The 15,200-nt window shown below is 31.1% G+C and overlaps 1 protein-coding gene across 2 annotated transcripts in view; it reads right to left on the reverse strand.

The window, feature by feature from the left end:
* LOC149903586 (kin of IRRE-like protein 3) overlaps positions 1–15,200 on the reverse strand; it is an 88,196-nt gene that overhangs the window by 44,303 nt on the left and 28,693 nt on the right. For both annotated transcript variants that reach the window (XM_090108382.1, XM_090108381.1), the window contains exon 2: positions 12,452–12,573. In XM_090108382.1, the coding sequence (XP_089964508.1) occupies positions 12,452–12,573 (122 nt within the window). The remainder of the gene's footprint in view (positions 1–12,451; positions 12,574–15,200) is intronic.

Genomic DNA, 15,200 nt, shown 5'->3' on the forward strand with positions numbered 1-15,200 from the left:
TTTTAGCAGACTCATTTTTTCGGCATTCGCGTGAACTAGACCCTATCCCTAAAGTAGTAGAGTAAATCTGACGTCACACAAAAATCCAAAAGCCCTTTTACTCTATAGAATGGTATAGTTTTGTAAATATATTTGGACTGTGCCTCTATATTATGACAATCCGTAATTCTGTGTGATTATTTCTTGTTTTTAAAGAGACAATTAGGAGAGGAACTACATCTATTCCAATATAATCACCAATAAAACAAAATCAATGACGTTCATTTACTTGCACGTGGCAGAAAAACGTAAATTATCACTGTCAGTTCCGTCTCAAAGGATAATCCCGTGTTAACGAACTCCTTTGACGCTCGGCTCGATTTGAGTAATTACAGAAACACTTAAATCCGTTTTAAACAGTAGTTAAAAAAAGGTTGACGACATCTTTATCTGCTCGGGTTGTTTGTTTTATGGAATTTAAATAGATTCCCGGTGACGTATCGGCGTTTTGTTAATGCTTTTCGTTATTTACATGTTATGTTGTAAAGTTTATTTGTGAATTATTTTACTGTTTCAATACTGTTTCAAATTAAAAGTCAAATTACAAAATATTTATCTTTTTTTTTAATTTAAAAAATTAATATATTTTCATCAGCTCATCTACTAGTGATATTCTAAATAAGTATTATAATATTACTAGGTTTCCGCCCGCGGCTTCGCCCGCGCAGTCAAAGAAAAACCCGCATAGTTCCCGTTCCCGTGGGATTTCCGGGATAGCGTCATTTTCCCTGGATAAAAAGTAGCCTATGTCCTTTCTCGGGTATCAAAATATCTCCATACCAAATTTCATGAAAATTGGTTCAGTAGTTTAGGCGTGATTGAGTAACAGACAGACAGACAGAGTTACTTTCGCATTTATAATATTATAGTATGGATTTGTGATATAATATTTGTTATGTATTTATTTTTACCATTTGTGTTAAAATGGTACATCAATGCGCCATTTATAAACGACGAGCGACACTCACACCATATCATTTCATAACGCGAAACCAAATATTTTATTTCACTGCCAATTCAATATAATATTCATTTCCCAGTACGTCTCAGGCCAGAACGAGCTTTAAAAAACGTACTCATATTACATATCCGTATCACAACGAGGTTTCTTAGAAAGCAAACTGAAACATGATATGTAGTGATCATGTGCGCTCCGCATTTAGAGGTCTGTATATCCGCTGTTTGATGGTCGATTTAAGGGAATTATCCTTGTAAGTATCTTGTTGTTTATGATAGATATGCTTGGTATGTGCAGAAAGGGAAATAAAATATTTATGTTAGTCTGTGTAATGTCGAAATAATTGTCTAATATGGACTAGGAATGTAGATTTCTGGTGGTTATATAGGTAGTAAGTAGTTTTAAAGAGGCATTAATTATTAGCATTAAAACAACAAAAAACATTTCCTCTTAATAATATGAACGCATACATACGCATAAACGTAGTTATTATATTCGGAAATAATAAAAAATGAAGGCCTACGATGATTTACAAAAATCAATGTTACTTGATCATAAACTGTTAGGTATTTTTCTATAGTGTTAATCCAGATTATATTCTATAGATTAGTAAGTGGTTAATTTTATGATATACTAGCTTTCCGCCCGCGGCTTCGCTCGCGTTTTCAGAGAAAACCCCACATAGTTCCCTTTCCCGTGGGATTTCCGGGGTAAAACCTATCCAATCTCTCAAGTTGGATCGATCTGCACATGGTGTGCGAATTTTATTATAATCGGTTCAGTGGTTTGGGAGTCCATTGATGACAAACATTGTGACACGGATATTATTTGTCATTGTCAATGATAAACATTCATAATTATGGCAATAATTAAATTATTATTACCATAATATTCTAATTCTATTCATGTCGCTTGTCAATTATAATTAAAACTGTCAAATGAGAATTGACACACTTGAGATAGAGTTTCATCCATTTCCTTAACTTCTTCCCTATTTAGAATCCTGTCATTTATTCATTTCATTCATTTCATTCATTTTATAATTATTGAAACTTCATGGCAACCGTCACGTCATGGCAATACCGTCAGATCATAGAGTAAAGCAACGATTTTGGTATCTTTGAATCTTTCAAAGAAGTTACACTTCTGACACGTGTTCTCGGCACACGCGCTCTTTTTAATTTGACATGGAATATTGGAAAATTATTTGTTATGCTTATATTTGCAACAGTTTTGCAGGATCATGCAAAACTATTGAAATGCTTTGGCTGAAGTTTTATAATACATATGCTATACAGCTTATAGCTTGGAATAATAAATGGTTTAATAATTTCTGCGAAGTACGAGCTTTCCGCTAGTTAAACTATGAAATGTTTAACATAATTATTGCATGTATTACCACGCTTCCTAGTAAAATAAGTAAAAAGTGTTTAAATGTGTTGTGAACTATTTTAAACTGGACTAAAAAGTAGTATAAAAATCATTCTTTGTAATTAACCTAACCTTTAAATTATATCAATGTTTGGAATGTTTTTTATAATGCTTTGGCTCTATTACGGATTTTTTTAAATATTAGAACAAGTGACAATCACATCTCTATTACAATTTCGGATTGTAAACTCATAATAATTAAATCATAAAATACTGACATTACACCAAATGACAATTATTTTAACCTGCAAAAACAAAACATTCGTACTTCAAACTCAACCAAGTTAAATCCATTGAGGCGAGCACAAAAAAGTGTCTACTCCCGTGTTTTTCACCGTAATATTTTTGAAGTGTATAACTGGCTATTGTGAAATGCTAAGAGCGCTAAACCGTGCAACCTCCGACCTTCAGTGCAACCACAATTACTCCACAAAAAAGATTTTTTATCTGTGCTGTCATAATTTGTACTGTTAACTTTGTTTTCATCTAATGATAGTGTTAATTTTTTGTTCTCTTTAAACATCGAAATCTGTTGATTGGATTTCGACTGTCTTTTATTTTTATTAATTCAAATGATACCTTTTTATCGCGTGTTTCAATTTCTAGAGCAAAGTTTCCACTTGAGAAACCCTTCTTCCGAAATGAAAAAAGACATCCATTAAACATTATCTTTACCACCAATTACAATTACCCTATTTTGATATCTGGCTTAGTGCCACTTAGTACCTTTTGAGACCCATAGTTTATCTGAATCAAAAGCCATACAGTACTAAATCTTAACTATTACTCAAGCACAAAAAACTTTATTCCAAACGATTAAATATTTCCGCTCCACAATACATAACGTTCGTAAGATTGAACGAGCTCGTTCCACACATTCAAATCTCGTGTTACATGTTAATATTTGCGTTCAAAATTCATAGTAATCTATGCAAAACACGGAGTATCTTGAGCTTCGCCTATTACAGGCATTCATTTAACAAGCGGAGGCGTGAACCGACGGCTATCTACCGGCACGTATTTAGTATGAACAATCGTAGCGCGTTCTGAATATTAACTAGGTTTAGTCACGACTTTCAAAGTAATTTTTAACGTTGCAGGTGAGCCATATAATGTGAAATCATAGGATGGTGTGTGAATAAAAATTCGGGTATAGAGAGAGCTTCGTATGAGCTTGGTTTTGTGAGTAACTCTTCTAACAAACTTGGGATCGGATATTAAATGTACCTACATTGTTCAATGTTCAAAATGCCTAATGAACTTGTAACTGATACCTGTAAAGTGTATATTAGGGAAATTATTATTAATGGTTTTCATAAATATAGTAGAGTATCTAATATAATTCTTGACTCTTATTATTTTTTTCTACACAGGTTAACTTATATGGATATGACCTTCGCAATATGGATAATGTTCAATTAAAATATTATGAAACACTACAAAAAGGTTAGGAATTATAAAAAAAAATAAGTTAGAAAAGTAGAGCTCCGAATTTTGTTTGTTTAAAAACATTATTAAGTATTACTCAAATTGCTTCGCAAACTTCCCGAAACTTTCTTAGTTGTAAACTGTAAACTAATCTTCAATAATATTTGTGTTTACGAGGTTTGTATGATAAATGAAGTTATAGACTCAACAATTAAACTTTGTGTATGTCAAAACCCTTTTGACATTAATTATTACAATGTTAACAATACTTGAGAAATCAAACCAATCTCCTAATATTACATACCAACCCTTTGAATTAAACGCAACAGCAGGACTTATTTTATGTTCATTTAAATCATAATATATTACACCACGTGTAATTCAGAGCGTAAAAACATGTAAATAATACCACATGAAAACAAGCTAGTTGTTTTCATAAAATTTTAATTATACAGTTATAAAGCTAAGGCAATAAACAGGCTGTCTATAAAACCTAACGCTTTTCATTTAAAAGCACATCTTTTATACCTTAACTGCAATGGGAGATAATAGTAATAATAATTATGGTAATGAATTCGTTCTACAGAACACTCATTGTCAAGATTGTTGCTTTTACCAAATGACCATCGTGGTAATGGAAAATAATATGAGTAATGGCGCGTTAACTACCGGCGGGATTCAGATATCTCTCTAGGAATAAAGATAAGAGACAGGAATGTGACAAACGATGAAAGTTATTTTTTTGGCATTGGAATTAAAAATCAAAAGTGATTTTGTCTCTTATTTTAACTAGCTATAGGTATAAGCTATATTATGTTTATTTTCGATTTAAAAAAAGGACGTGTGTGCCGAGCGCACGGATCAGAAGTGAAACTTCTTAAGCAAGATTCAAAGATACCATAATCGTCTACAAATGTACCTGTTATGTATTATAAATTTGAAAATGATAAATCTATTTACACTATTATAAAATTAATGTTTGGAAGGAGACATTTATCATATTATTTTCATTCGCAGCGACACCTCCGAGTCGTGGGAGTAGCGGGATAAATGATAAATAAATACCATTTTATTAACATTAAAATGTTGCTTTTCGACTTTTTATTTCAGGCCTTATTGTTATGAATATTATACTTATGACTTTTTAATGTTACATAAAACTTTAGTGTTACAACGTCTGTAGCCAAAATCATCGGAAATAAAGCACACACTGCATAAAGGAGAATATGCATTTTCGGAAACGGCCGGACTAATTTCTATGATTATTGTTTTGTATAAGCATTATTAGCAAGGCTAAGAAAAAGTCGTAAATATTTTTAAGCCCCTAAGAGATGAGGCGCGTCCTGCCAGAGAAACGTTGGCCAAGTCAGCTAATCCCCATTTTATAATATTTATTTCCTTAGCTACGAAGACTTGATATTGATATACCTACAATAATTGTTACATATATTATGCCCCGCTGTTCCCCGCTGTTTTACATTGCTCCGTTCCTATTGGTCTGAGCGTTATGATATAATATAGTCTTCTTCGATAAATGGGCTATCTAACACTGAAAGGAATTTTCAAATCGGACCAGTTGTTCCTGAAATTAGCGCGTTCAAACAAAGAAACTCTACAGCTCTATAATATTAAGTATAGATATGTCATCCTACAAAACAATTATTGGTTTCTTTATACAACAGTACATGAATTTTATACAGTCAATTCTGAATCACGACAAACTGTTTGTTGTAACTGTATTGTCTTTTGTTTTGGCATTCACGATCGATGAGCCATAAGCAATGAGTTATGCGGTTAAGGTATGAAGCATCTATTTATTGCTAAGGATAAGGTATCGATCAAACTGTGGAGGAAAATTTGTTAACTTGACGATGTTATCATGAAATGACCGAGTTAACTTATGAATTGGAAGACCGTAAGTATCTAGTGAAAACCGAATAAGTACCTATAGATATAAAGTTTTGTTTTTAACAGTCTTGAAATTATTTAACTTACACAATATATTAGAAGAGCGTTAATTAAACTGACTGCATCATGTTTAAAATAAAATACAAACTTTTTTCCATTTTAAAACTAGTTACTTCATCCATTGGTTCAGTTAATAGTTTTTATTGTACTAAGTACCTACAAATCGATGAGAAAATCCTTAAATAATAAAAAGGCGGTTATATAAAGGTTTTATAGCATTCAACAAATAAATGTTCTTTTACACAAACAGATACAATTTATTAGGTTTAAAGAAATTGGTTTAATGTACCGAATCCTCTTTGTTTGCAGCCTAGCGGAGCCAAGGGCTTAACTTGAAAGCTAGGCTCAGGTCCAAGCAGAATGCTTTTATTAAACGAGCACTTATGTATTAACAAATAACTTTTATTTTATAATATAATAAAGAGGTAAGATTTTTTTGTTTATTTCACACTGTAAGGATATTGTAGTTTCTGGCCTTATTAGTCCAGAATCTGGACCCGCATTCATTATAACTCAGTCATCTAGCCTACAGATTAAAATGAAAGTAGCCAAAACAAATAATGGTATTAATAATTAATATAACTTCAAAAACCAATAATATACTATTATTATTTTAAAATACGCAATGAATTATACGAAAAACCCTCCATAAAATTAACTTTAAAAGCAATTCATAAAGTATTAATAAAAACATCGAAACAAAGCAAACCGTCTAACACACGCTCCGGTAACTATTTGTTCACTGACGCTTTTAAGCAAATAGAAGTAACTAAAACATTTTAATATTTCTGAAATGTTATGAGAAATAAAGCACACACTGCATAAAGGAGAATATGCATTTTCCTGAACGCAGAACGACTTCAATAACAATCTACGTTCTATCCCTTTATTTTTATTATGATATTTTATATATTATGAGAAATATTTACGTTTAATATATAGAATACTAGTGGGCCGCCCCGGCTTCGCCCGTAGTACATATTTCGCAATAAAAGGTAGCCTATGTCCTTTCTCGGGTATCAAAATATCTCCATACCAAATTTCATGCAAATTGGTTCAGTAGTTTAGGCGTGATTGAGTAACAGACAGACAGACAGAGTTACTTTCGCATTTATAATATTAGTATGGATTTAATCATAATATTTTTTTTGTAAAAAAGACAATGTATGCAGGAGAAGGTATGTAGGTATGATCTTTCAATTATGAATTTGGTCCTTCGCATCGTTCACAATTTGACAAACATTATTTTTATCACATGTGACAGTTATTTATTCGTGTTTATTGCAACACTTTTCATCAAATCGAAGTATATCTGGGAGTAAACAAACGTTCCCATGCACTGAAATTACAACGTCACCTAGGAAACCTGACGTTTTTGCCGGTGTTGCAAGCGGCAAAAAGCATTTGAATGAAGATTTAGAAATCCAACAACGGAGGCTAAATTATAACCTGACACGATCGATCACTTTCACTAGTTTTGATAAAAAATCGGTTACGATTCGCGCGGTTGTGGTTATGAAAAATGGAAAATAAGTATCAAATTTAATAGCTTGTTTGAAATTTTGAATTATAAAATGTAGTGAATAAACTATGATAAATAACATTTAAGTCGCACTGGCTACGTATACATTTTTTATCAGTTGGATAATGTTCTACATTATGCTACTCTATAGACATGACATGATCCTTTTGTTTTAATTTTTTTCTAACGTATTATAGACATACTATTATCTCATATACATATATATCAATATATACATATTATCTGTGCTAGATACAATTAAGTTTCTGTAGTTTCTATATGTATAGTATAGAATGATTCACTTGTCCCTTGACTTGTCCTATAGACTGGGGTAGAAGCCTTTAAAAATAATGAAAAGATAAAAAAAATCGCAGTCGGATGAAACCCATTAGAAAAGGAGGGGAATATGATGAAAATAAAAGGAAAAATAAATTACGGTCAATCCGAGTTCGGGAAGTGGGAGGAGGGAGCTTTTAAGAGAAAAAAATGGTTTCTCTCGATTTCCGACAAAACTACAAGTCCTATAGAAAAAAGTTCAATGGCAAAGATGTAGGTAATTAAAAGTTCTACAACTTTTGTATTCACAATTTTTTCACATAACCTAAAAATTTAGGTGAAAAATTCAAAAAACCAAGTTTTTGGTCTTTTATTTTTATCTACTTCAAAAATTTTTTTTTTCTACGAAATTTGGTCGAAACTTCCTTTATTATGTCCCAAATACACTGTAATTAATTTGATTGAAAATATTTATTTTTTCGCCTTATTTTGAATTAATACCAAAAAAACAACCTAATTTTCAATCGAAAAGTCACCCGTCAAAATATCAGCTTTTTTCAAAAACTTGGGGTGCCTTTTATTCATTGAAATCTCTACTTTCATATGGTGTAAAAAAAAATAAACACCACTATAGTAAATGTTCTCAGGAAATGCATACAAACAGTGTAATAATGAGCTTTTACTAAATCAGGCACACTTCTTGAACTCTATATCTTCTCTTGTATCGGCTTTTCGGTAATATTTCAAAAGAAAAATAATTATCTGTTCTAAGTTTAATATTTTACGGCATATTTAAAATCAAAATGATGTCGATAAAAACATTTCAGGTAGTTCGAGAAGTGTGCCTGATTTAGTAAAAGCTAATTTTCACACTGTTTGTATGCATTTCCTGAGAACATTTACTATGGTGGTGTTTATTTTTTTTACACCATATGAAAGTAGAGATTTCAATGAATAAAAGGCACCCCAAGTTTTTGAAAAAAGCTGATATTTTGACGGGTGACTTTTCGATTGAAAATTAGGTTGTTTTTTTGGTATTAATTCAAAATAAGGCGAAAAAATTAATATTTTCAATCAAATAAATTACAGTGTATTTGGGACATAATAAAGTAAGTTTCCACCAAATTTCGTAGAAAATAAATAAATTTTGAAGTAGATAAAAATAAAAGACCAAAAATTTGGTTTTTTGAATTTTTCACCTAAATTTTGAGGTTATGTGAAAAAATTGTGAATACAAAAGTTGTAGAACTTTTAATTACCTACAACTTTGCCATTGAACTTTTTTCTCTAGAACTTGTAGTTTTGTCGGAAATCAGGAGAAACCATTTTTTTCTCTTAAAAGCTCCCTCCTCCCACTTCCCGAACTCGGATTGACCGTAATTTATTTTTCCTTACATTTTTATCATATTCCCCTCCTTTTCTAATGGGTTTCATCCGACTGCGATTTTTTTTTGTTTCAAAAATTATCTACTCTAGTCTACTAATCTATTCTGATGACATTTTATAGAAGCGATATTTTTGCAAACTATACTTGAACAAAAACAAGTCATAACACAACTCTATAATGAAAGTTAATTATGTAATTATAAGTTGAATGTGTGCTTCATGTGATTTCAGAGTAACGAATACCGCGAATTTTCACATAGATATTTTCTCTTATAATTAAGTATGAAATTTGAATTTACAAACTAAAATAAAGAATTTTAAGACAACATTTGCCTATAAATAATTGTAGCATATCTCTTCTTCTGGGGACAACATAACTTCTTTCTTTATATCTTAACCCTTAAAGCTTTTCTGTCACTTTTTTAGTACATGTACTTATTGCCGTGTAAATCTTGAACGTTCCAAAAAATCTAGAAAATTGACTACGTTGGAGAAAGTACGATAACAATCCTTTATTTTTCTCCTACATGCCAATTATAGAAAACATTTAATTCGTGTGCTAGGTGACTGTTGAATTTAGGGAATCCCGGAATTAGTGATGGTTTGTGTTTCTGGTCAATAATAGCTTTAATGAAATAGTTTCCATGTTTGATTGCTATTGATTTAACTTTCAGGTGAGATAAACTGTTGTTTTTGCTATAAAGATTATTAAATATTCAAATAATTCTATGACAAAATATTCGAAATATAGCTGGTCCGTTTTTTAGGACAGTGCCGTAGATACAGGTAACTAAGAACCCATTGGCATGTCCCAAGAAACGGACGTTGCCATGATTCGTACTTTAATAAAATATAACTTTTATTGGATTTTCTTGCTTTAGAGTCTTTAATTATGTGTAGAATTATTTTTAATTAAGTTCAAAATGACGAATATAATCTAAGACCAGTTAAATCTGTTGGGTCTACATAGAACCGGGAGTTCCTCGACCTCCACATGCATTTCGTCTAAATGTCCTAATCATCGGCCAAATATCACTTAACATTTTAGAAAAACCATTATTATTTGTATTAAATGAAACTAACGGTTACTTGACACGAAATAATAAATGTTATATAACATTCCACACAACTAAATAGTGTGATTGAGCTCGAGAGGGCTCAATTATCATTTGTTAGGTATTTAGTTAAAATTGAAGAATTTTTTGTTATAATAGATAGTGAAAATACTGTGATACAATAAAACAATAAAATGCTACTTGAAATTGTTTTCAATTGTGTTATATTAAGTGAATTTTATTTTTTTTCATACTTATTTTATAAGCTGTATGGCAGCGTTGTCCGTTTTTTGAGACAACAATGAAGACGGGGTTCTTGGCAAAGGCCGTTTTAACGGACATCCTGAAAAACCTACTTACAGGAATTTTTTTTTTATTTTTTCTCTACAATAGTATTTTTTAATCAATAACTATCACTAAAACCAATTCAGGTCATATCTGGGTACATTATTTCAGGGCTTGCCGTGTTAAGGGTTAATAATTATTAAATAATAGTAGCCAAGTATACATACACCACAGATAACCAATAGGTACAAGATATCTGCTAATGTAATTTGCTTAAAATTTGAGAGCCGTTTTGGTGGACAAGTGAAACTAAAACGCAGTAAAAAATGTTATTATAGATACTTCATATACATTTAATAAAAATCTTATTTTCTCACGGTAAGAGACAATTTTATTTATATGTATTTATAAAGATATTAAATGACTAGAATTACAAACAGCTTTGTCTTTCCGTAAGGAAATGCACAAACCGACAATGTAACAGTTACGATGCGCATCGTTGTTTTTCTAAGAATGAATAGAATAGAGGATGTGACCATATTCATAATTACAACAGCTATGATAATACCGTCAGTATATTAATTGATCTATATACTAGATATTATGAGTATTATGTTTAAATAGCCGAATAGATCAGCTCTACGCTCTAAAGATCTAATATTAATCTAATGATTTAGACACAGAATGTATGTAGGTTTAAAAGTTATAATACTTATATATAATAATACATAAATATTACGGATTCATTTAGAAATACTTTTCTTATTTTTAATGCAAGGAAAATTTACAATAGGTATTCCTCTTAAAAATTCACACTAAAAACACAGCGATACCACGCTTAAATATAGGTAGGTAAAATTCACACATCTGCTGATATATTTCGCAATAAATTACGTACTGCGAATATGCAAAAAACACACTAAATTTTCTCAGGAAGAAAATGAAAATGCATATTACGGTAAAGCTGCAAACATATGCATTTCTAGTTAATCCTACTAGTGGGCAAAATGAACGACATATCTGCGAAGTTTTTGCTACATTTTAACTAAAATGCTGCGAACTGCGGGGTTTTATTTTGATAAAAGCTATTTTTATGTAATACACTACGTTTTGTAGAACCATATTATGATTTTGGCTGCTATTGGAACAAGCTTTTGTGTAGTAATAATTACCAAAAAAAGCTTCAAAGTGATTTAAAGACAGTTTAATATTTTGGTAACCACCTTCTTTTTAATTTACGTGTTCATCATAAACATCTTATTCCATAAAATACCAATGAAATATATACAAATCGTAAACATAACGGACTTAAAAAGCTCTCTAAAACGACAAGGTAGAGCAACCTTCATAACGTATTTCTAATTTCAATATCGAATGATTTTTCTTTTTATAGAAAACCTATTAAAACAATTTTTCATAGTTTTAATAATTGTTACGATAACACATTTCGAACCAAGATATAAACCACCTTTATCGCTCTACATTATTCTTATGTAAAGCTTATGTTATAATTTCCAATAAAGAGAAACAGAAACTATATAATGTTCCTTTGCGATACGTAAACCACAATGTATTTTAACCCGATTCAGGCCAAAGTGAGGGCCAAAGCTTGGCAACGTACTACGAAATACGCAGAATTGTTGTCAAAGGCCCATTCATCCATACAGGCTGATCACGTCATGGCTTAGCTGCAGACCCTTCAAACTGCCGAAACTAACTGCATAGAGACGCTGTTGTTCCAATATTTATTTAAAATATACTTTGCTGTAAGCTTTCTTAAAATTTCCAAGACTATTATGTCCAATGTTGGCATAATAAAAATAGATTATATATTATTTATCACGAATAGTAAATAGAAGTGCCTTCTTCCTTATTAGGGCGTGGGAATTGACTTAATATTCTATATGGGTAATCGGCCTTGCCTTACTAGACTGATTCTTATTTTGGATCTAGTCCGTTGGTTATTAACCAAGCCAAAAAAAATCAAGCACATTTAGTTGCTGATTGGAATGTCTTAAAAGCAGCTATCAAATAGAGCAATTTGTAATCAGAATCTAGTGTTTTTGAAATATATTAAATTTTAGTTTTAAAATAATGATTTACCTTATTATCCTTTTGCCACGAACATACTCCCTTCTTGTCTGAGATTCGACAAGTGAGTAAAGCATCTTCACCCGGATTTACTTCTGTGTACGTGGGAAATTCGACGAATCTTTGTACTGCATCTGTGAAAAAAATAAAATTATTAAATTGAAACATATATTCAAATAAACTCTATTTGATATTAATACAAACTTTTTAATAAAACAAATATACAATTCATGTGAGTTCAATAAAAATCCGTTTTAAATTCATAAATGTTTTAACATAAAAATATTGTTGAGCGGTTTTCATGTGCATGATTACATTTCAACTGACTTTTATGGTTAATTCAACAGATTTTATTTTAAAGGTTGAGGTTTTGCATTTTATTTAAGCTATAAAAGATGATTTTCGTTAATATTTCACATAGAACTAGTATTGCATAGTGCGTAGATAGTACGTCTACTAATTACATTAATTAAAAATGACATCTAACATTATTTTATTCCAAGGTGGAGTTGTCGTACGGACTGAGGAAAATCAAGTAGAATCGTATTACCTATATTTTTCTTTTTTGTGTGTTTGTTAAAATAAACACCTCCCTATGAAATCATACATAAAAATACTAAAAATATCCTTCTGTTATACAATATTCTTGTGTGATACAGACATTACAAACCCGCGGTCTTTTTTAATTGACTTTTAATGAAGGCGTGATAGTTTTTCTGCGAAAATATATTTAGCCGTCCATATTGGTTGAAACCCTTTTTAACTTTATATTTTTGAACAGACTAAAAAACTTGTTACTGTATATAAAAGAAAATGAGAACGTTATAGCGATAAATGTATTTTATTAAACGTTATTTTAATAGGTCGTGGTATAATTTACATAGTAATATTTATCATGTTCAATATGTGTGTTAAATGAAATGTCTCTTTGAGATGTATCGTTAACGTTATATGTACTTTTATTATGTAGGTACATTTACGTTTGTAACTAAACGTTTCTATCTATCCGATGTCTTAAAAACGCAACCGTTTTAAAGCGAAGCCGTTAAAAATACAAGTCACGGATGTGAATAGGATAGGACCAATTTGCAGTAAGTTTCTCTTAGTGAGGATTTAAATTCAGATCGCATTGTGGCGGCCCGTTATTGCCTTACTACGGATCGTTCGTATTCTTTAGCGCGCCGAGTTCACAGCTTGTAACTTTACTGTTAGTGTTATATGCTGACTCTTGTGACGAATAATAACGTAAATAATAAAGAGGAAGATTAGATTTTTTTGTTACGACTTATCTAAAAAAATCTTGACGCGAAAATTATTTTTAACTAAACCGCGTTCAAATTGTCAGAACTAGACAATTTATTGGAACCAAAATTTAAAAAGAATCATCGAAATCAGTTCACCCAGTTGAAAGTCTGAGGTAACAAACCTCAAAAACAGTTGAATGATGCATATGTTATAGTCAAACCCCAAAGCTCCGGCACTCCTAGGTTGGACTGCTCAAACCTCATAATGACTTTGTCAAAGCCCATATAAATGTAATATTTCGGCCTTTTACTAAATAGTTACAGTATATTTTGTTTTTAGCCCGGGCCAAGATGAGCGAAGCCACAACACACAGCTACTTAGTTATTATAAGGACTTCGCTCTTCTACGATTTCTTCTGGGTTAATTGCTTTTCACACAATCCATAATAAATGTGGACTTCTAAGAACATCTAATGTCTTCGTTTAGTGGAAATCGTTTGAAAATTTTATCTATTATCTTTAATTATGAAACATTCAAAGAATTTTCAGCTAAATGTGTTGAACACTTGTATGGGAGCTTTTAAGTATGGAAGTTTTTAATTATATTCATTTGCCTCGTTGCCAAATTTCAGTTCTGCACCTTTTAGTTTAATTATAGTAAAGGGCTATATAGGAGTGACAATAATTTAACTACATACCTATTTGTTTACTTACACAATAAACATGGGATTGTACTATGTGAAGCTTTCATAGTTTAGAAATGAATTTATTACAGCCGCGTTTATTATTGTACGATTTACAAGAATCGTATAATATTGAGTGTTGACCACTTAATTATATGAGTAAACGTCATCATTATCAGCCTAAGATTTGTCCACTGCTGGACATATGCCTCACCCATGTCATGCCACAAAATGTTAACAAATTTCTTTTAATTACCCAAAATATTATATATGTCTGTAATCTCAAAGGCAATTTAACTCCCAGTATATTTGAAAAGTAATAATTTGATGTTTACACAAGCTAGTAGATCGTTTAAATTAGCCTTAAATCTTATTACAATGTAATTCCCAAGGAAACAGCGTTTCGAATTCAGTGGGAACAAGGATAGGGAATGAGTTGGTACATTTTTTGTGTCCATTTGGTAAAGTAAATATTTGAATTGGTCCGCACCGTAAAATGAATTAAAATCTCTTTCAACTCACAGCGGGAAATAAATATTACTTTATTGTGCTCCAGTGGTTTGTTTGTATTCTAAAAACTTCGTTCTGCAGCCTTTTACGGGTTTTATGCTATGTTTAATTATGTACATAGTTATTTTTACATTCTACGTAATGGAATTTTGAATCGCTATGGAAGCGAACACGGTGTAACAAAATTAATTAAATCTCTGAATATGGAAAAAGAAAATAAGTGTTCATAGGACACTTTCACATAACTCCGTTTGATTCCGATCCAAGCAAAAGCATGTAATAAACAACTGATGAACTTATTTAATATCTTTATTAAATTGTTAT

Source organism: Colias eurytheme, chromosome 13 (genome assembly GCF_061535395.1).
Source record: "Colias eurytheme isolate Ceu_HAF_F1 chromosome 13, ilColEury1 Martin Lab GWU primary, whole genome shotgun sequence".
Classification (NCBI taxonomy): Eukaryota; Metazoa; Arthropoda; class Insecta; order Lepidoptera; family Pieridae; genus Colias; species Colias eurytheme.